Source organism: Triturus cristatus, chromosome 9, assembly GCF_964204655.1.
Source record: "Triturus cristatus chromosome 9, aTriCri1.1, whole genome shotgun sequence".
Lineage (NCBI taxonomy): Eukaryota > Metazoa > Chordata > Amphibia > Caudata > Salamandridae > Triturus > Triturus cristatus.
In genome coordinates this window covers 1,214,383,078-1,214,406,061 of record NC_140592.1, presented here as the reverse complement: position 1 = coordinate 1,214,406,061, position 22,984 = coordinate 1,214,383,078, and the positions used below count along the sequence as shown (strand labels likewise).

The window sequence follows — 22,984 nt, the reverse complement described above, 5'->3', positions numbered from 1 at the left end:
TTTTGTTTTTCTAAGCCAGCAGCTCCTTGCACAAAATGCAAATTCTATCTAGGATTGCTATTCAAAGCACTGCTGATAATCACCCTAGACCCAACACTACCCTTAATGCTGCCTCCAATCCAGTTCCTGAGGCACAGGGTCAGACTGATTTGCATATGGCCATGTCTGAACTGGGGTGGCAGAGTGGGCTAAAGAACGGTGATGGATCAAACCCAGATCTGTTGACTGGGTGTGAGTTTTTTTGGTTCTGATGCGCCGTCCATCACCACCCCCTTTTGTACCGCTATGTTCGCCATAAGTTGGCAGAGTATGCTCAGACGTGAGTCCCTTGCTCACTTTGCCACTGGATTCAAGCAAGCCTGGCTGAAGACGGCTGAAATGCCAGAAACCGGTCCTAGGAAGCTTGTTTCCGGTCCAGGGAAGGCATGGTTTGGCAGTTCTGGCTGGACTGTTCCCATGAGGCACAGGGTCAGACTGATTTGCATATGGCCATGTCTGAACTGGGGTGGCAGAGTGGGCTAAAGAACGGTGATGGATCAAACCCAGATCTGTTGACTGGGTGTGAGTGTTTGATTGGTTCTGATGCTCCGTCCATCACCACCCCCTTTTGTACCGCTCCAATCCAGTTCTTACAAATATGTCCAAATACAGCTGCTTACTTATTTGCCAATGATCTGGCTTTTGTTAAAACAGCAACTTTACTGTAAAAGTATCTTTTAAGGGCAGTTTTGCAGCGTGAATCTTTCTGGATTCACTATGCTGTGCATTATTCCGCGGTCTCTTGGTTGTCTCCGGAATCGTAGAGTTTATTTTTTTTTCTTTCCGCAACCTTGGTGGGCATTGACGTCCCACCATTTGGTGTCCTCCCGTGACAGCGCGCTTTCTCCGGTAGCTCCCACCTTTGGGCGCCATATTCAGATTCTTTTTTCTGCCGTTGGGTCTGGATCGTCACCGAGGAGTTCCAGAGTTTTTGGGAAAAGAGAAGAGGAAAAAGTTGGAGGTTTTCAACACACAACCAGGATCGCAGAGCCGGGATGACGACGAGGGTGAGAAAGATATGGAACTTCGACGTCCAACGGAGAATGCGCACACAGGGGGCCCCCTGAGCGCAGGAAAGGACAAAACCCATTAAAATTTTGCCGTAATTGCCACCACAAGTATGTGCAGAAGGACCAGCACCCAGTCTGCAACCTCTGCCTGCCAATCGACTGCAAAACCAAGGATTGCAACGCCTGCTCAGCATTCACCCCCAAGGACCTCCGAGTGAGGGAGAGACAGAGGATAGCGAACTACACCATGCAGGTGCAAGGGCAACCCCGTCGCTTCTGGACTTGGGCCTCTCCAGCGGAGAAGAGGACAACATCGCCGAGGGACCAGAGGACTACACGGTCGCAGAGACCGATAAGAAGTCGACAAAGGAGGTAAGAGACGTCGACTCTTAAAGCCCCGACACTCGAAAAACTGAGCCAAAGTCCTCGAAAGGAGCACTGGCGTCGAAGCACTCGACGGCCAAAGCTGCGTCCACGGACAAACAGCCCAGTGGATCCTTCGAAAAGGACTCCCAGCCGGTAAAAGTTCAAGAAAGTCCTAGGTCATCGAAGCACGGTCCCGAAAAGACACGCTCGACGCCGAAGGAAAAAGAGCTGAAGGCGACTTCGACGTCTACATCGACCTCGAAGAGAAGCGCCGAAACTCTCGACGCCGAACAAGCGGCCGAAATGGAGAGGAAGAAGAGAAGGCTTGAGGCCGAAATGGACAGTATCCTCCAGAGGAAAAAGGACTTTGACGAACGGATGAGCATATACACCATCCCTACGAAGCACTCGACTGTAGTCGAAACAGAAGTCGAAGAGGAGTTCGGAGCCGCCGACCCGCCAAACTCCTGAACTAGCAGAGCAACAGGACGAAGAGGGCCTGTATTGAGAAGGAGAGGACGATCAGCGAACGTACTTGGGCTCGACATCCTCGGAGGCGCAGGACCTGGAATGGCAGTACCTCGACGCCGAAAGCCCGGAGGAGGGCGTAGAGTCATATGCATCGAGGCATTCACCGCCAGACGACATTGGCATCTACAACATGGTCATCAAGAACGCTGCAGCAACATATGGGGTTAAATTAGAGGAAGAGAAACCAAAAGATTGTTTCCTCTTGGGGAGACTGCTCCCCACTCAAACTAGGAGCCAGTTCCTACCCATGCTCCCAAGTGTGCTGGACCAGGGCAGGGAAGCTTTCAAGGATCCAGCTGTGAGAAAGTGCCGTCTTTCTTACATGTTATGCCCCCACCTTTTGCTGAATTGCTGAATGTACTTTAAGTGTGCCCTGGACTCCTGCCAATCAGGTGCCCAGGCCCTATGTTCCTTCCCTAAACACACAAAACCCAAATTGGCAAACCCTGGCCACATGTCAGCCCCTGGTAAATGGTACCCAGGGCCTTACCATTAAACCGCAAACTCTATTTTCCTCATAGGGTAACATTGACTGGCTTTTTCCTGAAATTTCTTCTGAGTGTGGACTTTTCAAATCTTCAAATATTCACCAAAAATCAGCCGAGTGACAAAAACGAATTTACTCACCTGCTCTTAGGTGAGCTCCCAGTGCTGGATCTTGGTGCCCAGCACTGACTCTGAAAAATACCTACAACTGTACTTACCCTTAACTCAATTTTCTTCCATAGGAAACCATTGACTGTTTTTCTGTGAAATTTCTTCTAAGTGTCGATTTCTGCAATCTTTAAATAGTCTTTAAAAATCGTATAATATCTGAAAATGTAATTACTTACCTGTTTTGGATAAAGGTCCCAGTACTGACTCTAGGCACCCAGTACTGGATTACAAAAGTAACAAACATACTATACCTGCAACTTGAATTTTCTGCCATAGGGAATCATTGACTGTTTTCTATGAAATATTTTCTAAGTGTCAACTTTTAAAATAGCAAAATATTGTCTAAAAATCATCACAGTAATTAAGTCGACTTTTATCACTTGATTACAAGTACTGACCCAGGACTAAATCTAGGATCCAGTCCTGGAATTCCAAAAGTAATCCCAAAAATAATCATTGGCAAAGAACATGAAACTTCCATTGAACTCAATGCATTATTGTGTTTAAAATAGTGTTGCCTATTGCAACCACTTGTAACTGTTTACAAAAATCAATTGCATATTGCAAAACTATTTATATAAAGCATCTCATTCTGAGAAAGTATATTTTAATTCCAATTGTTGGTTCTAAAATGAAACAAGCATATATTTTTTATATATAAACCATTGGCCTAGAGTTCAGTTATTGAGTGTGTGAGACCATTTGCTGACTGAGTGTGCAACAAATGCTTTACACTGTCCTCTGATACTGCCTTACTGCTCGACCAAGCTACCACTTTAGAGAGTACGGTTATATCTAACTTTAGCCTCTGCCAAGCCTCTGGGGACTGTGGACTCTGTACACCCTGTACATATTTGGGAACAGTATATACAGAGCCACTTTCTCACACCAGCAGCCTGCAGATCTGTCACCCCTAGAGCAGAGAAAAAATACAAGCATTCCTCGAAGGACCCAGCATCTATCCAGGGATCAGTACCAACTGACTCCATTATAATGTCAACAGCCAGGAAGAGGGCCAACATTCCCACGAACTCTGGGCCATCTCCAGACAAAGAGTAAGAGAAAAGACCTCATGGGGAGGAAAGTAGAGAGGAATGCAGCGATTCACTGGCGCATTGCGAGCACCAATGCCTTAATAAACAGGCACGCGTACAAACATTGGGAGGAGGTCGGGCAGCTGCTCAATCATCTCCCAGAATACCAGCAGAAGGCAACACACCTGGTGGAGTAAGGCAAAAACATGGCCAACACCTGCCTAAAGTCAGCCCTGGATGCGGCAGACACATCCAGCAGGCTTATGATGATTGGGGTAACGGAGAGGAGGCGTGCCTTGCTGAGGATCTCCGATTTCAAACCGGAAGTCCAGAGCAATATTCTGAACACACCCTTCAACGGAGAACAACTGTTTGCGACACCAGTTGACGAGAAGCTGACACAGCTCAAAAAGGATAATGAACCTGCAAGGTCAATGGGAGCACTGCAGTTCAGAGGAATGAGAAGGGGCACACCCTCAAGGAGACCGGGCGGCAGAGGAGGAAGCCAACTGGGAGCATCGCACCAGGCTTTCCAGCGAACGTATCAAGGAAACAATCAGGCGCTGCAGCAAGGTCAGCAACAGCAAAGCTGACCGTACCAACCAAGGGGCCAGTCCTTTCGTTGGTGATCGGACGGGGACAAACGAGAAGAGGGGGACAACAACCCGCCTCCAAGTGACTCCGCTGTACCAAACGTGCCCACCCAGACAACATCTCAAGAGGGGCGGCACAACAAAAGACTCAAAAAGCAATTCGACACACACAAAGGAGAAATCATTGTGAGAAAGTGGCTCTGTATATACTGTTCCCAAATAGGTACAGGGTGTATAGAGTCCACAGTCCCCAGAGGATTGGCAGAGGCTAGATTTAGATATAACCGTACTCTCTAAAGTGGTAGCTTGGTGGATAGGTAGGTACCCCGGAGTTGGGCACAGGGGTCCGCGGGGCGCCAGGAGCATGGGTGACTTTTGGTGTTGGGAAATCTTACCCTCTGTTGATCGTGGTTTGGGGGAGAGGGGGGGGGGGCACCTGGTTCTGAGGCTGCAGGCGTCCGAAGCTCCTAGGGAAGTCCTTGGGTGCCGGATTCGGAGTCGTAGTCGCTGTGGGGTCGTCCTTGTGGTCTTTGATCACTCCAGCACAGGCCATGCTTGGCTGGTGCAGAGTGTGAAGGCTTCGCAGTTCCGGGCTGATGCCAGGAATTAGAAGCAGATTTTGAGTAGAGCCTCTACTCATGGGAGTGCCAGGGGCTTAGAGCCAAAAGGTAGCCAGGTCCTCCGGCGTTTGTGAGGTTGCTGGCCGCATGAGATGCCGGGTTGGAGCAGGAGCGGGTTCGAGGGTCGACAGGCCGGTAGGTGTCTTCAAAGCAGTTGGTGTCTTCCTGTTCTTAGCAGCTGCAGGGCAGGTCTTCTTTCTTCAAGCTCTTTGTATTTCGGAATCTGGAATCTTGGGAAGGAAGGTTCAGGGTCCCTTAAATACTAGATTTAGGGGCGTTACAGGTAGGTGAGGGGCAGGGACCAATGGGTCCTTGTCCTGGGGTGGGTACACCCCCTATCCTGCCTCTCTCCTGCAGGAGGGGGGCAGGAGCCTAGTCCTGATTGGGCAGGGCTTCCCATCTTCAAGGTGGCGAGAGCCCGGAGATGTGCTTCACCTCGCCTCCCCCACGCGAGTGGTGGGGTTGGCAGGCTGGCACATTCCCTGTCCTTATTTGGGGTTTCCGGCCAAGCTTCCCACCAGAGTGGGGGGGTTGCAGTGGCCTGTGGAAGGTCACAGAGGCGGCATGCCTTTTGAAGCTTCCCTCTGCCCATCCTGGGGGAGGAGATCTAGCACTTCGCCCAGGATGTGCATTGTTGCAGGCCCAGGAGAGCAGGGGCTCTCCTACCCATGGGTCCAGCAACTTGTCTGCTGTGTGGCAGCCTCTCAGACCAGACATGGATTGTAGGTTAGGTTTCAGGGGGCATCTCGAAGATGCTCTCTGGGGTGCTTGGTACATTAAATCCCACACTGGCATCAGTGTGGGTTTAATGTGCTGAAAAGTTTGATACCAAACTTCAGTCTTCAGTGTTGCCATTATGGTGCTGTGGCGTTAGTGTTTGACGAGCTCTCAGCACCATGTACTCTTAAATGGCAGCACTGCACTTGGTGCCCAGGAATGGACCTGGGTACTGTAGGGGCACAGGGCTCCTGCGCCCACACCACTGGCATAGGGCACCCAGCTAGAGGGGTGGCTGATGGATGTCAGGGCAGTGTAGATGGTGGGCATGTCACACAGGGATGTGTGCCATGTCGACTTTGTTTTATCTTGTACCCAGACACTCAGCCTGCAAAGGCGGTGTGTGTGTGTGTGTTTGTGTGTGTACAGGGTCTCTAAGGGTGGCACAATGAGTGCTGCAGCCCTTAGAGGCCTTCCCCGGTCACAAGCCCTGGGTACCATTTACCAGGGGGTGACATGTGGCCAGGGTTTGCCAATTTGGGTTTTAGGTTTTTAAGGAAGGAACATAGGCCCTGGGCACCTGATTGGCAGGAATCCAGGGCACACTCAAAGTACATTCAGCAATTCAGCAAAAAGTGGGGGCGTACCATGCAAGAAAGATGGCACTTTCTCACAATCATCGAACATGTAACACCGGTAGGAGGCAGGCTAAAACACTTCTTCCAGGAGTGGAAGAAGATAACACTGTCCAAATGGATTCTCAACATCCTACAGTTCTGCTACTGTATAGAACTAGAAAAACCGCCACCAAACAGCAGGCCAACCAACAAAACGCGCTCAACAAGGGAGCTCGTGCTCCTCCTGCAGGAGGCACAAGAACTCCTCCACAAGGAGGCGATAAAAACAGTGCCGTACAAGGAAAGAAACAAGGGAGTGTACTCCAACTACTTCCTCATACCAAAAGTGGACGAAACGTTGAGACCCATCCTAGACCTACGGTTCCTAAACAAATACATAAAAATGCAAAAATTCAAAATGACGTCCCTACAGGAAGGTACAACACAAAGAAGGGATGTCCACTATAGACCTCAAGGATGCCTACCTACAGATTCCCATGAACCAAAAACAAACCTCTACTGAGGTTTGCCATCAACAAAGTGCACTACCAGTTCACGGCCCTAGCCTTTGGACTGAAATCCGCACCAAGGGTCTTCACAAAATGCCTAGCGGCGGTAGCGGCGCACGTACGGAGGCAGGGAAAACAGGTATATCCCGACCTCGACGACTGGCTGGTAAAGGCGAACTCCTACAAGCAATGCAAGCTACATGCTCAGTGGGTCACGCACACGCTGACAGAACTAGGGTTTTCGATACATTGGGGAAAGTCCTTGATAGAACCAGAACGGGTGAAGATCTTTCTGGGTGCACAGATCAACACCATTCAAGGCAGGGTGTTCCCCAGCGAGAAGAGAACCTTCACCGTGCTAAAGGAGACATGTCAATACCGGAAGGGGCAAGCTGACAGTGAGGACAGTGAGCAAGCTCCATGGGATGATCAATTACCTAGAACTAAAGACCGTGTTCCTTGCCATAAAAGTCGTCTAGAAACAGATGTTCTACATCAACAAGCAGGGAGGAACACAATCAGTGGCGCTATCAAGGCTAGCGCAGGAGATATAGAGATGGACCATCCCACTACAAATAGACCTCCTGGCGCTACATCTACCAGGGAAGGACAATGTGAAAGCAGACACTCAACAGACCGACCTCTGCATCCCACGAGTGGGAGCTCAATCCACTGGAAATGCAAAAGCTATTCTAGAAGTCGGGGACCCCACAAATAGACCGGTTTGCAACACCGCAGAATGCAAAATGCCAATACTTCGCATCCACACAGCCAGGTCAGCAATCCCAAGGAAATTACCAATGGATAAGCTGATCGAAGACATTTGCCTATGCTTTCCCCCCCAATACCACTGATGCACAAGGTGCTCAGCAAGTGCAGAACCAGCAACATGACGCTGAATCTGGTAGCACCACAGTGGGCCAGGCAGTCATGGTTCTCACAAATAGTGGAAATGGCACAGTGGCACCACACAAGTTCCCAAAAAGAAGAGACCTGCTCTCGATGCAAAACTGAAGGGTGCTCCAACCAGAACCCGAGAGCCTCAGCCTAACAGCTTGGCTCCTGAAGACTTAGAGTTTGCGCACCTAAAGCTCCCAGACAGCACGCAGGCGGTCCTGCAGGAGGCAAGGAGACCCACCACACGGAAGTGTTATGTAGCAAAATGGAAAAGGTTCACCCAATGGTGCATCAAGGAAAAGCTCCAGAAGAGAATCACCAGGGAATCAACAGTGCTAAGATACCTAACACACTTTCTAAAGAGTAACCTAAGTTACAACTCGCTAAGAGCACACCCAGCAGCAATCGTAGCCTATACAAGAGGAGACACATGGAAAGGTTCCTTTACATCCCAGGTGGTAAAAAGATTCCTGGAGGGGGCCAAACGAATTGCCCCCAAAAAGGATGCCACCGCCAGCATGGAACCTCAATGTAGTTCTAACGCAACTTATGAAGGCACCTTTTTAACCCATTCACAAGGCCTCTACATATGCTCACCATAAAGACAGCCTTTCTGGTGGCAACTACCTTGCTACGCGGGGTGAGCGAATTGCAAGCGGTAACACTATACAAGAACCCTACATTCAAATTCCCAATCACAGGGTGGTAATGAGAACAGACCCACATTTCATACCAAAGGTGGTGTCAAAGTTCCACATAAGCCAAACAATACAGATACCAAGTTTCTTCCAAAAACCATCCACTAGCGCAGAGAGGGCACTGCACACTCTGGACGCTAGAAGAGCAGTGATGCATTACATTGAAAGTACTAAAGATTGTAGGAAAACAAAGTAATTCTTTGTGTCTTTCGCAAGAAGTTTCTTGGGAAGACCGGTAACTAAAAACGCCATCGCACGATGGATCGCACAGACAATCCAGCTCTGCCACAAGCAGGCAGGCCAAGAACTACAGGGAGCAGCGCAAGCTCACTCTACTCGAAAAAATCGAGCAACAATAGCTTTCCTGGCAAACACGCCCATCCAAAACATTTGCCTGGCGGCAACATGGGCTTCAGTGCACATGTTCACTAAGCTCTAATGCGTGGATATACAGATGAACAAGGAAGCACAAGTAGGACAAAGTGCTTCAACATATATTCAACGACCAACGCTCATCTTCCACCCAGCCGCCACAAACCTAGCAAACCGCTACAAAGTCTATGCACAGCATAGTGAATCCAGAAAGATCCACGCTGCAAAACGAATAGTTTCTTAACTGTCGGTGTAGTTTTGCAGACTTTATGGATTCACTAGCGAACCCACCCACCACTGCCAGAAAGAAGACCGGAGGAAAGGGATTAAAAATGGAAAAAGACTTTGAAAAAAGATGAGGAAAAATAAGAATAGCACAAGAGAAGAAAAAAGAATCCGAAGATGGCGCCTAAAGGTGGGAGCTTCCGGAGGAAGCGCGCTGACGTCACGGGAGGACACCAAATGGCGGGACGTCGATGCCCACCTGGGCCATGGAAAGAAAAGAGAAAAAAATACTACGATTCCGGACCCAACCACTAGACCGTGGAATAATGCACAGCATAGTGAATCCAGAAAATTTTCAAGCTGCAAAACTGCACCGACCGGTAAACTATTTGTTCCTGACTAAGCTAGGTATGGGTGACCACAGTTTCAGGAAGTTGTGGACCCCTTTCAAAGTTTCGTAGCTGATAACAGATTGGATTTTAACTGCATTGTGTGGAGCCATATTTTTTGTGAAGGAATAGAGCCTGTTTCTTGAGGAACACTTGCCTCTGTCAGAGGAAAGACATCAATCTTTAAATTACACCTGGTTTGGTCCATAGCTTCTGTAATCAGTTTTTTATTGCTAGACATCTGGTTCTGGCTGTTGGTATATTTGATGTGTAACGACTGAAGGTGTTTAGGACCTTGGCCTGCCCAAGTTTTGAAAATGTGAAGAGGAGTTTCAATTTTGTGTTGTGCTTCCGAGTCCGTGTGGGCCTTAAAGAAATCAAACATTACTCTGATTTTTATCCTCCGTTAGACTGCTTGATTGTGCAGCACCTTCATACATCTACAATTAATTATTTAGTTCTTAGTGTACATGCAGCATGTTTGGGGGTTGAGCCAACTGAATAATTGTCTATTTTATCAGGTGGTGCTCCACTTGTATCCAAGGCTGTTGAGTAACACAGACCAGAAAAAACTGCAGTGTGAATGGTGTGTGATTTATCCCACTTATGGTGTCTGATTAGCAGATCCTTTGCTATACATGCAAGATGTGATTGGCACAGGATGTCACCATATTTTTGATAGTAGCTTTTGTGGCATGAAGCTTTTGATGATCCCTTTGTTGTGACTTGAATTTGTAGATCCTTCTATGCATGGACAATGGTAACCCTAGGTGTCGCCTGGTTCTACAAGGAGCTACTCCATGTCACTGAGAACAGGTTACTGTTTTCCTGAACTAAACCTGGCTGGTAATGTCGCCCTAAAGGAGCGGCTTGGCAAAATTTAAGAGTTCTTTACAGTCTGAGATCTGCATCCCACACAGCGTTACCTGAACTTTCTACACACTGCCAGGTCAGCCGTAATGGACCTCGGATGTCTGGTTGAATAGAGTTGGACCATTGTACTGGCCTGTTTCCAAATAGAAATCAGTGTTTAAGATTCAGAATCTAAAACTAAAACTTGGACTTAGTTTGCAACCAGTGGAGAGAATGCAAGGCAAGAGTAAACTTGGTCAAATTTGGATGTAACAAACTGTGCCTGGCCCGTGAATTTGAACCTTCTGCATTCCATGTTTCAGTTGGTACTCCGACAGATGGAGAGCCTCTGTAGTCTATCCAAGATCCATTGATTACGTATATTATGGAAACCCTAGTTCATCTGTGTAACATTTTCATCTTGTGTGTTTGCAAATCGTACATTGATTTGTGATGGAATAAACCTGTTCTTCCAGGTCAACTGCAAGATTGAGGGAAGATCTCACTTTTATATCGGAACTCTTGGCTGCCATCAGGAATTTGGTTAGTGTTTATTTAAAGAAGCCCACTTGTAATTCGAGTAACAGTCCTATCAGAGATATGGATAATGATTTTGGAGAAACGGAGTTTTCTTAAAATAACCTTCACCCACCAAAGTGACCCATGGTGGCATGCTTAATCATCCCGTTCTTCCCACCCCGCTGCGGGACGGGGCAAGCTACAACCGACGAAGACGTCGGAGCACTTTGTAGGGTGTTTACTATGAGGGGATGGGAGTGGGAGGGTCAAAACACGTGCGTATTATTAAAAAATACCTGGCTATGTGGAGTCTAAATTGTATTAAATCTTGTAGCTGGTACTGTTAAAAAGGGGGAAATAGAAACTTGCACTATGATGGGTGAATATCTCCTGGTCTACATGTTTCAAGCCTAAGCCCTAAGGCTTTTTGTCAGGACCAGAGCAAAGCATCCCATGTACCACTCCTAACGGAACCTAATTGGTCTACCTATTTATTTTTTAGGTGAAAAAATATAACATATGAACACCCTACAAAGTGCTCCTACGTCGATCGCAGTGAGCCCCGCCCCGCAGCGGGGTTGGAAAAACTCGATGATGAAGCATGCCACCATGGGTCACTTTGGTGGGCGAGGGTTATTTTCAGAAAACTCTGTTTTCCTTAAATCATTATCTATTTCTCTGATAGGACTGTTAATCTAATTTCAAGTGGACTTCTTTTGGTCATCTATGTGAAACAGGAGGCGGAGTCCACATTGCACCTGACTCCCCCTTTAAACCATGGGGCATAGAAGGCCTTATGTTGTCTGTTTGTGAAAGTTGCACCAGTCTGTTCTCAAGCTTGTGGTTGGGCTATTTCAAAAGCTAAACAAACTACAGAGGAAAGGCCGTATCCCTATGTGAACCAAGATCCTTAAATTAACTTTAGGTAGTGTTTTATTAATTCATTGAATTGCCGCTCAGCTGCTTTACAACCAATTTTTTTTTGCTTTTAAACGGATACTTCCAGAAATTATTAAAGCTTGCACTTTAAGGAGGTTTCCCATAAGTGGCATTTTTGTTTGAGTTTTCTTTAGTGTGAACATAGTGCTCACTTGAAAAATTACCCTGTGGTAACTTATGGCATAGTGTAAAGCAAAGTTTTTTTTCACTTCTTGCACTTGCAATCCCGATGAAAACAGCATTATCTGGGTAATTGCTACCAACTACTTCACTCTTGGTAAATTCTTTGCCAGAGTCAGGCACTAGTTACTCCTTTTGGCTGCAGTGTTTGTTTTATATGTTCGTGATGGAACTCCCTCTAGATGAACATGAGCCAAGGAGTACATGCAGGGTACCAAATAAAGCCTGTCATTTATCAAGTGTTTGTGGCCCAGGGCCGGTTTTGTTTTGGAAATGGTGCAAATCCCTTTCGGCTTGGTGGCAATCTTCATTAATTTCAGCTTCTCAAAGAATAGAAATGGGATGTCCGTTCATACCCTACCAAATGTGATCGGTTCCTTGCACTTCAGTTTTACTCTCCTTTGGAGGGGGAATAGTTAAGAATCCACCTGAGTAATAGTTACTAATTGTGTATATATATCTCCTGGGTATTTTAGCAGGATCGGGATACTATGGGATTTTCCAAGTAGAATCCCTTTGAATTGCAAGATTATCTGCCCTATCACCTAAGTTGTATGCTGCAATTATCTATAGATGTACCCTCCTCTCCCTCCCAAACATTTATCCCTGTTTATTCTTTTAATGTCTTGCATCGCCTGACCTCTACCATTTTCCTTCTTCACTCCCAGTGTTCTTTCGTTATTATTTTTTCACATCAGTTACTGCAAGAATCTTCTGCTTTAACAAGTTATTTTCTGTTTCACATTCCCCCATTTTAGTTTTCTATCCTCTTCCTACTCTGTTGATGACAGTGCTCCAATTTCAGCACAGTTGTGATGTTGATGTAATAGAAGCAGCAAGTCAGACCCTCCTTTACACCTCCTGAAACTCATTGATTGCAGGACTCTAGTACTGTTGGTACTAGAGCAAAAAGGGCAGAAGCTCAAACCACCATGAAGTTCCAAAGCAGCAAGACTTTGATTAAATGCTCCACATTGCGTTATATGGTAGCACACATTAGATTATGCAGATGTGTGGTTTGTTTTGATCTACAAAGAATAAAATGATTTGTTAACTGTCATTTCTCATTCAGTACATTCTGATTGTGTTGATCTTTGCTGTATAGTGTTCGTCGTGTCTTGATGAACTTACAGCATCGTAGTGTGGTGATACTTTTATAGTGACACCTAGGACCTGTAATTGTATTACTTACCAGCATGCACTTTTACACAAATTTCATAGAAACAAACTACAAGTCTTATTCCTCTAAAGGTAGGATTTGTGAATTAATCATTTGTAATTTAAAGCTGGAAGTGTGTAACTAGTTTCCTTTTCCAACTCAGTTTTCTAGTCTTGGCTGATTGTTGCTACCAAACAACTTGTGAATACTTAAATATGTATCTGTTATAGAGGTGATAGTTGTTGATCTGTTGTGCTGAAGGAACAGAGGGGTTTAACTTGCGTTTGTAATCTTGGGGAGCCAGTTATTATCTTTCTTGAGATCATTGTTGGTCACAAAACCTGAATATCTCTCTCCTTATGTGCAGGCTCAAATAACTGTTCTAGAGAGAATCTGTCCCTTAGTTAATGTTCACTGTGTTGGTGGCCCTTTTTAGTCCGCAATCACTGGATTTTCTTTTTAAATTTACGCAAGTTAGAATCACTATCTTCTTTAGAGTGAAAACCGGTCTAATGTAACATCTATCTTCCTGTTAAGTGGAATACAACTGGCTGGTAGGCAGCAACTAACTTGAAAGAGCTGAAATTAACAATCCTTCAAGGGAGTCAGCAAGTCCATTGTCCCACAATGCATAGCCCTTCAGTGTAGCTGCTGTAGTCTTGAGACTAGACCATAATCTACATTTTGCCACCCTCTTGATGAAATGAGCCTTAGTCCTTCCAGGAGGAGGATGGTTAACCTTCTAATAAGAATAATGCATGATTCAATCTACTTAGCTATGGATTGTTGAGACTGGCTTAACCTGTCCACATATCCTCTTAATTGAGGACGATCGGTTTGATATCTGAAGCTCAGCAGTCCACTAAAGTTAAAAACATCAGGGTTTTTTTTTTTTAAATCTCGGAGACAGAACAGATTTTCTAAGAAAAGTAGTTTCAGCTTAGTTCTCAAACTACTTTTTAGAAAAAAATATAAATGTCATTTGCTCAACATTATTTTTGTGGTACTCACTCAAGTACCAAAAATTTTGTTGTTTCAGGACACATAAATCAAACGATTATGCATGCTTTCAGGGGGAGTTGTATTCTGCTTTGAGAACAGTTTTTAAAAATGTTCTTTTATGCACCTACCACCCTCCTTCTGTGGAAAGGCACACCAATGCCTTTATTATACCTTTTATCTAATGGACAGTAAAGGTAGAAGTCCCCGTTTAAAAAACAAACAAAAAACACAATGTAAACTGACAATTATAGGTTTTCCCCAGTTAGATGTAAACCAAAAGTGCAATTTGTCTGTAGTGAACTGTTGGACTGCTTCAGCTTGGTAGATCTTGAGGTTGTCTCTGCAGGCTCCACAGTAAACCTATACATTAAAGACATTGCTGCACGAAGTCTGTATTAGAACTTTTAGATTGGTTATTGAATTATGAAGTCATTAAGTATTTGCCATGTATTTCTGTGGCCTCCCTAGAGTGACCCTGGCATTCTTTAAAGCAGTGTTCGGTGTATTGGTAAAATTAATTGCAAGCAGTGTCTGCCTTCATTGAAATGCCTTTCTTTATAGATCATTGTTTCTCAGTTATTCTCTGAAGAGGCCCCAGTCTCTCAAAGCGCTGTGGAAGACATGCAGCCAAGATTGCCTAGTCATGGATCTTATTGCCATTCTCACTGAGGACAGAAAAAAAATTGAAGAAAATGACGTAAATATGTTAGAAAAACATTTCACGCCTACAAAGACTTTATAGGTTTTGGAATATATATCTGCATTGCATCAGAAGTTATGATGCATGAGATCAGGTTTTGAGTGATTTAGGACTTTTCATAAAACCTTGTTCATTGCTCTCCAAGGCTACAATTGTCTATTCTAAGTGTTTATTTGTAGTGTACGGTCTGTGGAGGAGAGTTCTGTCTTTTTGAATACTCTGTGTAATTAGGGCCAATATGCGTTTGGCGTGATGTGGTGGCCTGAATGGCTTTGTAGCTCCATCATATTTATCAAAACGAAGACTATTGTGAAAGTGATGGGAACATTGCTACTGCATAAATACAGGACTGGTGTCAAGTGTTGCTTGGCTGTTGAAGCAGTTGTCTGCTGAGCAATCAGATTTTATAGAAGGTATAGAAAACTGGCTGCATCTCCATTCTGCACAAAGCCTGCTGACAGCCGATAAATGAACAGGCTAGAGTCAAATTCTTGCAAGGTCAAGGAATATCTCTGGAGACCCATTCTGGTTTTACAGATTACATTTAGGAACTGTGTGTATTAAAAACGCTGGGTTTGTCGGCTTCTATTCTTGTCCAACATTTTCCCAAGAACTTGGGCCAGCAGTGAGTTTGTAAATAGACAATTTTATCTTTCGCTTTGTTTGAGCTATTCATTTGTGGTTCAGTGTGACCGGCTTTATTATTATTATTTATAGTTTGCTAACTGAACATTTTTAATGTGTTGTGCATACTTTCAGGAAATTTAGTTTGCCTAGAAGTAGTGTTGTCTCTTGTGTGCAAGTATTTTATACAGTGATGCTGATCACCCCCCTCAATGAATTTGGATAAAAGGTTTGTTGTATTTGTATAATGTTTGCAGGGTCCCATTGAGGACTAAATAGGCAGGAGACAAACCTTTCAGCATCCCTACAAAGTCGGCTAAACAAAATGTTTCCAAATCATTGCTGCCCATAAATGTCCTATTGTGCTGTATAAATATTAATTTTAATCCTTTATACAGCACCAGTACCTGCTTTAGAATGTCAGTGAAAACATTGAGTGATTGCCACTAGATCCCTGCTTTCCAAAATTAAGTTTCAACAGATCGGGTATGTAGGTTTGGCAGGTTTTGCACACCATGTTCCTGATACGGTGGCAGTCTCCTACAGTCCGTTCCTGAGAGGAGACTTGCTGTTTTCTTTTTCGAACCGCAAACTGAAATGATACAGTGGATAACGTGCCATTGTTGTCAGTCTAATGAAATGGAGTGTGGAGCTGGTAAAGAGTAAGTTCCCTTAACACATTTGTCAGCTTTGAATTTTAATGTCTGTAGTTTAATCAAATAAGTGTAAAAGTTTTCAATTTGAAAAATATAAATTGCCATACCATTGCAGAGAGAACTAATGTTCTGGGTCAACAAATGCAAATGACTCGCAGTCAAGGTGAGGATTATTATTTTTATCTTTGAGGAATAATAGCACTAGTTAAATAAGCTGTTAATAATTTTCTCATTAAAGGTCTAATGAGACCTTTTTCATGCTGAAGATGTTGTCTGATTCATCAACATTACTGTTCTATGGTAAAAGTGAGGTGCCCCATTGCCATGTATGAAATAGGTTTGTAAATGGATTTTTTGTTTTTCAGGTTTTGTTACCTACCTCTATGTCTATGGTTAACAAACATCTGGGACCAAGAAAAGACCTCATGGGTCTTAAGAGTAGAGACATTGATGAAAACAGTGGTCCAACTACCACAGTATTTGTGGGAAATATATGTGAGAAGGCCTCCGATATGCTCATTCGACAACTTCTGGCAGTAAGTATACAGTGCGCTAAGCTAACCAGTATCTTGTATTCCACTTGTGTTAAAATGTATTGTGAACCGTGACTCTTACATTTTTGAGAATCATTTGGTACATTTTGTGTTTTCTGAACTGTTTCTTTTCCCATCCAGTTAGGCTACACTTTTTGAGAAAGTGCCATCTTTCTTGCATGGTATGCCCCCACTTTTTTGCTGAATTGTTGAATGTACTTTGAGTATGCCCTGGACTCCTGCCAATTAGGTGCCCAGGGCCTATGTTCCTTCCCTAAAAACCTCAAACACAAATTGGCAAACCCTGCCCACATGTCAGCCCCCATAAATGGTACCCAGGGCCTTGTGACCAGGGGAGGCCTCTAAGGGCTGCAGCACCCATTGTGCCACCCTTAAGGGCCCTGTATGTATGTGTGTATGTGTAATATATATATATATATATATACATCCCTCCCCCCCCCCCCCCCCCCCCGGCTGAGTGTCTGGGTACTAGACAAAACAAAGAGTCGACATGGCACCCATCCCTGGGTGCCATGCCCACCACCTACACTGCCCTGGCATACACCAGCCACCTCTCTAGCTGGGTGCTCTATGCCAGTGGTGTGGGCACTTGAGCCCTGTGCCCCTACAGTACCCTGGTCCATTCCTGGGCACTGTAAGTGCAGTGCTGCCATTTAAGAGTACATGGTGCTGAGAGCTCATCAAACACGAACTCCACAGCACCATAATGGCAACACTGTAGACTGAGAAGTTTGATATCAAACTTCTCAGCACATTAAACCCACACTGATGCCAGTGTGGGATTTAATGTACCAAGCACCACAGAGGGCATCTTAGAGATGCACCCTGAAACCTAACCTACAATCCACATCTGGTCTGAGAGGCTGCGTAGGCTGCCACACAGACATGTTGCCGGACCCCTGGTTAGGAGAGTCCCTGCTCTCCTGGGCCTGCAACAATGCACATCGTGGGCGAGGTGCTAGGTCTCCTCCCCCAGGATGGACAGGGGGATGTTTCAAAAGGCATGCCGCCTCTGTGAACTTCCCCAGGCCACTTGCAGCCCCCACTCTGGCGGGAAGCCTGGCCGGAAACCCCAAATAAGGACCGGGGATGTGCCAGCCTGCCAACCCTACCCCTCAAGTAGGGGAGGCGAGGTGAAGCACATTTCCGGGCGCTCACCATCTTGAAGATGGGAGGCCCTACCCAATCAGGACTAGGCTACTGCCCCCCTCCTGCAGGAGAGTGGCAGAGTAGGGGGTGTATCCACCCCAGGACAGGGACCCATTGGTCCCTGCTCTTCACCTACCTGTAACGACCCTAAATCTAGTATTAAATACAAAGAAGAGCAAGAAGAAAGAAGACCTGTCGTGCAGCTGCTAAGAAGAGGAAGACACCAACTGCTTTGGCCCCAGCCCTACCGGCCTGTCGAGCCTCGAACCTGCTCCTGCTACAACCCGGCACCTCTTGTGGCCAGCAACCTCACAAACCCGAGAGGGCCTGGCTACCTTTTGGCTCTAAGCACCTGGGACTCCCATGAGCAGAGGCTCTGCTCAAAATCAGTTTCCAATCCCTGGCATCAGCCCGGAAACGCTACTGCTCGAACAGCCAGGTCTTGAGTTGCTTCCTGAAGGCGAGGTGGTTTGTATAAAAAATATATGGTTGTTTTATTTTAGATTTTTCAAACAGAGCGAGAGGGACCCCTGAACGAAGGGAGAGGGGTGCCAAGCAAGACCGTTAGTCAAAAAAGAGAAAGATCTCCCTTGGATCTATATATGCCAACAATCATTCAATCACACACAACTTTAAACACATAGCAGGGTATGAATCGGCATCAACGAAGCAAATAAGCTATAAAATGGTGAATTTATTAAAATTAGTCACAATAGTATCACATAAAGCGAGCAGTTGTACACATTGGTTAAAGGACAAAAAAGACAATTTTTCAAACATATAAGCAAATAAAATCATAAAAATTTACATATGAATAGATAACACATAATGTAAAAAAACACCAACAGTAATAATCAATGTCAGTACATAATTGGAAAATTTATAAAAGCAAAGAAATTGGGAAAAGGAGAACCAAGAGGGAAATAATTCCTACTCAAGAAAGAAAAGAAAGTCGCTAAATCAAAGACTAATCGGTTGTGATCCCAATGGAATTACAATCACATTACATATACAACACAACCCATATTGTCCTAGACTTTGTCCGGCTTCCTTTATGTTAGAGCAGCATGTTTTATTTTAGAACCAACAATAGGTATCAAAATATACTTTCTTAGAATGAGGCTTTAGTTAAATACTTTTGCAATATGCAATTGACTTTTGTAGGTAATAGTTACAGGTGGTTGCAATAGGCAACATAATTTCAACCACAATAATGCATTGAGCTCAATGTGAATTTTAAGTTATTTGCAATAGATTACTTTTAAGATTACTTTTCTAATTCCAGTACTGGATCCTAGATTCAGTCCTGGGACAGGTCTTGGAAACAAGTGGGTATATTCGTTTTAGTTACTGTTGTGATTTTTAGGCAAATGTTTGCTATTTTACAAGTTGACAGAAGAAATTTCATAGAAAAATAGTCAATGATTCCCTATGGGAGAAAATTCAAGTTACAGGTAAAGTATGTGCTCGTTACTTTTGTAATCCAGGGCTGGGCTCCTAGGGTCAGTACTGGGACCTCTATCTAAAACGGGTAAGTAATTAAGTTTTCAAAGTTGGTACGATATTTAAAGAATATTTGTAGTTTGCAAAAATCGACACTTAGAAGAAATTTCACAAATGGTCAATGATTTCCTATGGAAGAAAATTGGGTTAGTGGTAAGTACGGTTGTGAGTACTTTTCAGGGTCCGTGCTGGGCACCAAGATCCAGCACTGGGAGCTCACCTAATAGCAGGTCAGTATTTTCGTTTTCGGTTGATTTTAGGTGAATATTTTAAGTTTTAGAAACTCAACATATCAGAAGAAACCAGTCCATGTTACCCTATGGAAGAAAATTGGGTTATCGGCTTTTGGGTAAGTACTCGACTGGCAGTTAAGGCTCTGGGCACAGACTCAGGGGTCTCCCAGGGTCAGGTTGGTACAGTGGTTACACCCTCAGCGGCACTGGGGCGGCCGGGTGCAGAGAGGGGGCGCCTTTTGGTGTTGGGAAATCTTACCCTCTGTTGATCGTGGTTGGGGGGGTCCCTGGTTCTGAGGCTGCAGGCGTCGTCAAGAGCATCGAGGTGAGTCCTTGGGTGCCCGATTCGGGGTCACAGTCGCCAGGGGGGATGTCCTCATGGTCTTTGTTCACTCCGGCACAGGCCAAGCTTGGCGGGTGCAGAGTGTGCAGGGTTCGCGGTTCCGGGCTGGTGCCAGGGGTTAGAAACTTGCTTTGAGCAGAGCCACTGCTCATGGGAGTCCCAGATGCTCAGTCACAAGGTAGCCAGGTCCTCTGGGGTTTGTGACGTTGCTGGCCACAAGAGGTGCCAGGATTTAGCAGGAGCAGGTTCGAGGGTCGACAGGCCGGTAGGGCTGGGACTAAAGCATTTGGTGTCTTCCTCTTCTTCTTAGCAGCTGTATGGCAGATCTTCTTTCTTCTTGCTCTTCTCTGCTTTTTCGGAATCTGGAGAAAGGTTCAGGGTGCCTCTAAATACTAGATTTAGGGGTGTTACAGGTAGGTAAAGGGCAGGGACCAATGGGTCCCTGCCCAGGGGTGGGTACACCCCCTATCCTGCCTCTCTCCTGTGGGTTTGGGGGCAGTAGCCTAGACCTGATTCGGCAGAGCTTCCCATCTTCAAAATGACGTGCGCCCGGAGATGTGCTTCACCTCGCCTCCCCCACCTGAGGGGTGGGTTTGGCAGGCTGGCACATCCCCCTGTCCTTGGAGTTTCCTGCCAGTCTTCCCGCCAGAGTGGGGGTCAGAACCGGTGGGGGCCAGTTTGCTGGGTACAGCAAGTGGCCTGGAGAAGCTCACAAAGGCGGCATGCCTTTGAAGCTTCCCCCTGCCCATCCTGGGGGAGGAGACCTAGCACCTCGCCCAGGATGTGTATTGTTGCTGGCCCCAGTGAGCGGGGGCTCTCCACCCAGGGGTCCAGCAACATGTCTGCTGTGTGGCAGCCTCACAGACCAGATGTGGATTGTATGTTAGGTTTCAGGGGGCATCTCTAAGATGCCCTTTGTAATGCTTTGTACATTAAATCCCACACTGGCATCAGTGCGGGTTTAATGTGCTGAGAAGTTTGATACCAAACTTCGCAGTCTTCAGTGTTGCCATTAGGGTGCTGTGGAGTTTGTGTTTGAGCTCTCAGCACCATATAGTCTTAAATGGCAGCTCTGCACTTGCAGTGCCCAGGAATGGACCTGGTTACTGTAGGGGCACAGGGCCCATGCTCCTGTGCTCACACCACTGGCACAGGGCAGCCAGCTAGAGAGGTGGCTGATGTATGCCAGGGCAGTGTAGGTAGTGGGCATGGTTTTATAAACAAAAAGAGATTGAGGGTAGGAGTGCTCCCAGTCCCCCTATATTATATCCAGAAACAAAACGAGGGAGTTATCCTTAAGTCCACAAGGATGTAGAACAAATATATGTAGAAAAAGTATAGTAAAGATACAGGAGAGTTTTTTTTCTTTTTAAGAAACCCCTCACTCTCCAACCTAGTTGGTGACATGCTTCATCATCGGGCCCACCTAAATGGTCTAATACCATCCGGGTGTGCTTCAACGCCTGATTACAGCGGAGCGGGTTAAGATGTTACGTGATAGTGCACGTGAGTTAGTGATATAAGTGAGGTTTAAAAATACCTCAAGACCCCCTAATTAATTTAATATGGAGTCAAGAGGTAAGATTAAAAACAATAGTGATGATACCTCTAAAGGTATAATGGCCTTTGGTATCTGGTGTTACTAGTGTTATACTAGTGATGTTAGATAAGGTCTTTCAGACCAACAAAAAGGGGTATGCACGCACTAGGGTGCACCCTTGTCTCATCCAAAAATGTACCACCCCGTATACTCACGGAGTAGTTGAATTAGGGATCTTTTTCATGCGATCTTTGAAAAGAAAAAAGATAAAACTCCTGCATCAAATACCGTGTCTTTGCTTATTTAGATATTTGACAGCAATAAATGCTGGCAAACCCACACATACCTATGTGTGATATATCAACAAATAGAAGCTGCCAAATGGAGCCTACGTGATTAAAGCGAGTGCCATGTATTAGCAGTTATTGCACACACAAATATACTGTGTTCCATTCTGATAAATACTAAAATCTGAATGAGTTCCTTCCACATTCGTTGCTGCTTCTTCTCATGCAGAAAAACAGCTCGTGGAAGTTCGAGCTTTGAAGAAAAACGTGACTATCTTAAAAGTGCAACCGATCCGAGGCGATCGAATTGTGAATCTAGGATTAAATTCTAGCAAGTAACCGTGGTAATGTTTCGTAATTGTTACACTCATTGTTGTTCCTTGCATATTAATGCACAAACTACTGCCCCATGGAGCTTCAGGGAGGGGGCATCAGGTAATGGTTCAGTGCTGTGGCAAAAGAAAAAGTATGGCGATGCGAGAATTAATCTATCGTGCCGGTAAGCGGTGGCATTAAGGATATCAGGGACATCGCTTACCCGGTGAGAAGATTTTACTTACACCACGTTGCCTGGCCGCCCTCAGTCTCACCTACCATCGAGTGCCTCCCGGGACCGAATGTTGCCGGTGCATTCTAGGCGGCATGTTTTTGCTGTTTGCTTCTGCATCACGTGGTATCGGAACACGTGATGGGGGCGGGGACTTGGTGTAGTTCTAATTCAATAGAAAATGGACTGACTGTAGTTCCGTAGACTAATTTGACTTCATTGGCTGTTTTCAGATGAAAAGTTTGGCGAGCACTCACTAGAGCTAATGTAAACATTGGATTAGCATTCGACAATTTTATAACCGTGAAGTGTGGTTGCCTAGACATATTAGTAATCATGTCATTTTCTATGTGCATTGTTATTTTTTTATACTGCTCCATGGAACATTATCATTGAGACCAGAAACATTTGTGTATAATCTATAATCCAACGTTGCTCTTTCTCAGAGTTTTTTGTTGTCTGCATTTGGTACCATTTCGATTACAGACCATTTTAGTTCATTTGGTGAGTGTGTGGCTGTAATGTAATGGTTTGTCAATTTTGTGGTGTTACTTTTGCATTTAATGTTGCTCCTGTGTTCACATATCCGCGTTTTTATTTTGCGGTTAGTCATTCCTATGTAGCGAAGTCCGCACGGACAGGTGATGTAGACAACATTCGTACTATTACAGTGCGTATGCATTCTCTGTGTCCAAGTGTGAGAAAGTGGCTCTGTATATACTGTTCCCTAATAGGTACAGGGTGTACAGAGTCCCCAGTCCCCCAGAGGCTGATAAAGGTCAAAGTTAGGTATGACCTTACTCTCAAAAGTGGTAGCTTGGTCGAGCAGTAAGGCAGTACCAGAGGACAGTGTAAAGCATTTATTGTACACACTCAGTCAGCAAATGGTTTCACACACTCAATAACTGAACTCTAGGCCAATG

General features: G+C 45.3%; 2 protein-coding genes across 17 annotated transcripts in view; both read left to right on the top strand.

Annotated features, from left to right (window-relative positions):
* The window catches only part of RBM25 (RNA binding motif protein 25), a 341,694-nt gene that overhangs the window by 129,668 nt on the left and 189,042 nt on the right, over positions 1-22,984 (top strand). For all 16 annotated transcript variants that reach the window (XM_085627262.1, XM_085627263.1, XM_085627259.1 and 13 more), the window contains one exon: positions 16,271-16,441. In XM_085627262.1, the coding sequence (XP_085483388.1) occupies positions 16,271-16,441 (171 nt within the window). The remainder of the gene's footprint in view (positions 1-16,270; positions 16,442-22,984) is intronic.
* Positions 1-22,984, top strand: part of LOC146799649 (uncharacterized) — a 175,574-nt gene that overhangs the window by 73,809 nt on the left and 78,781 nt on the right. The gene's annotated exons all lie outside the window — the stretch shown is intronic.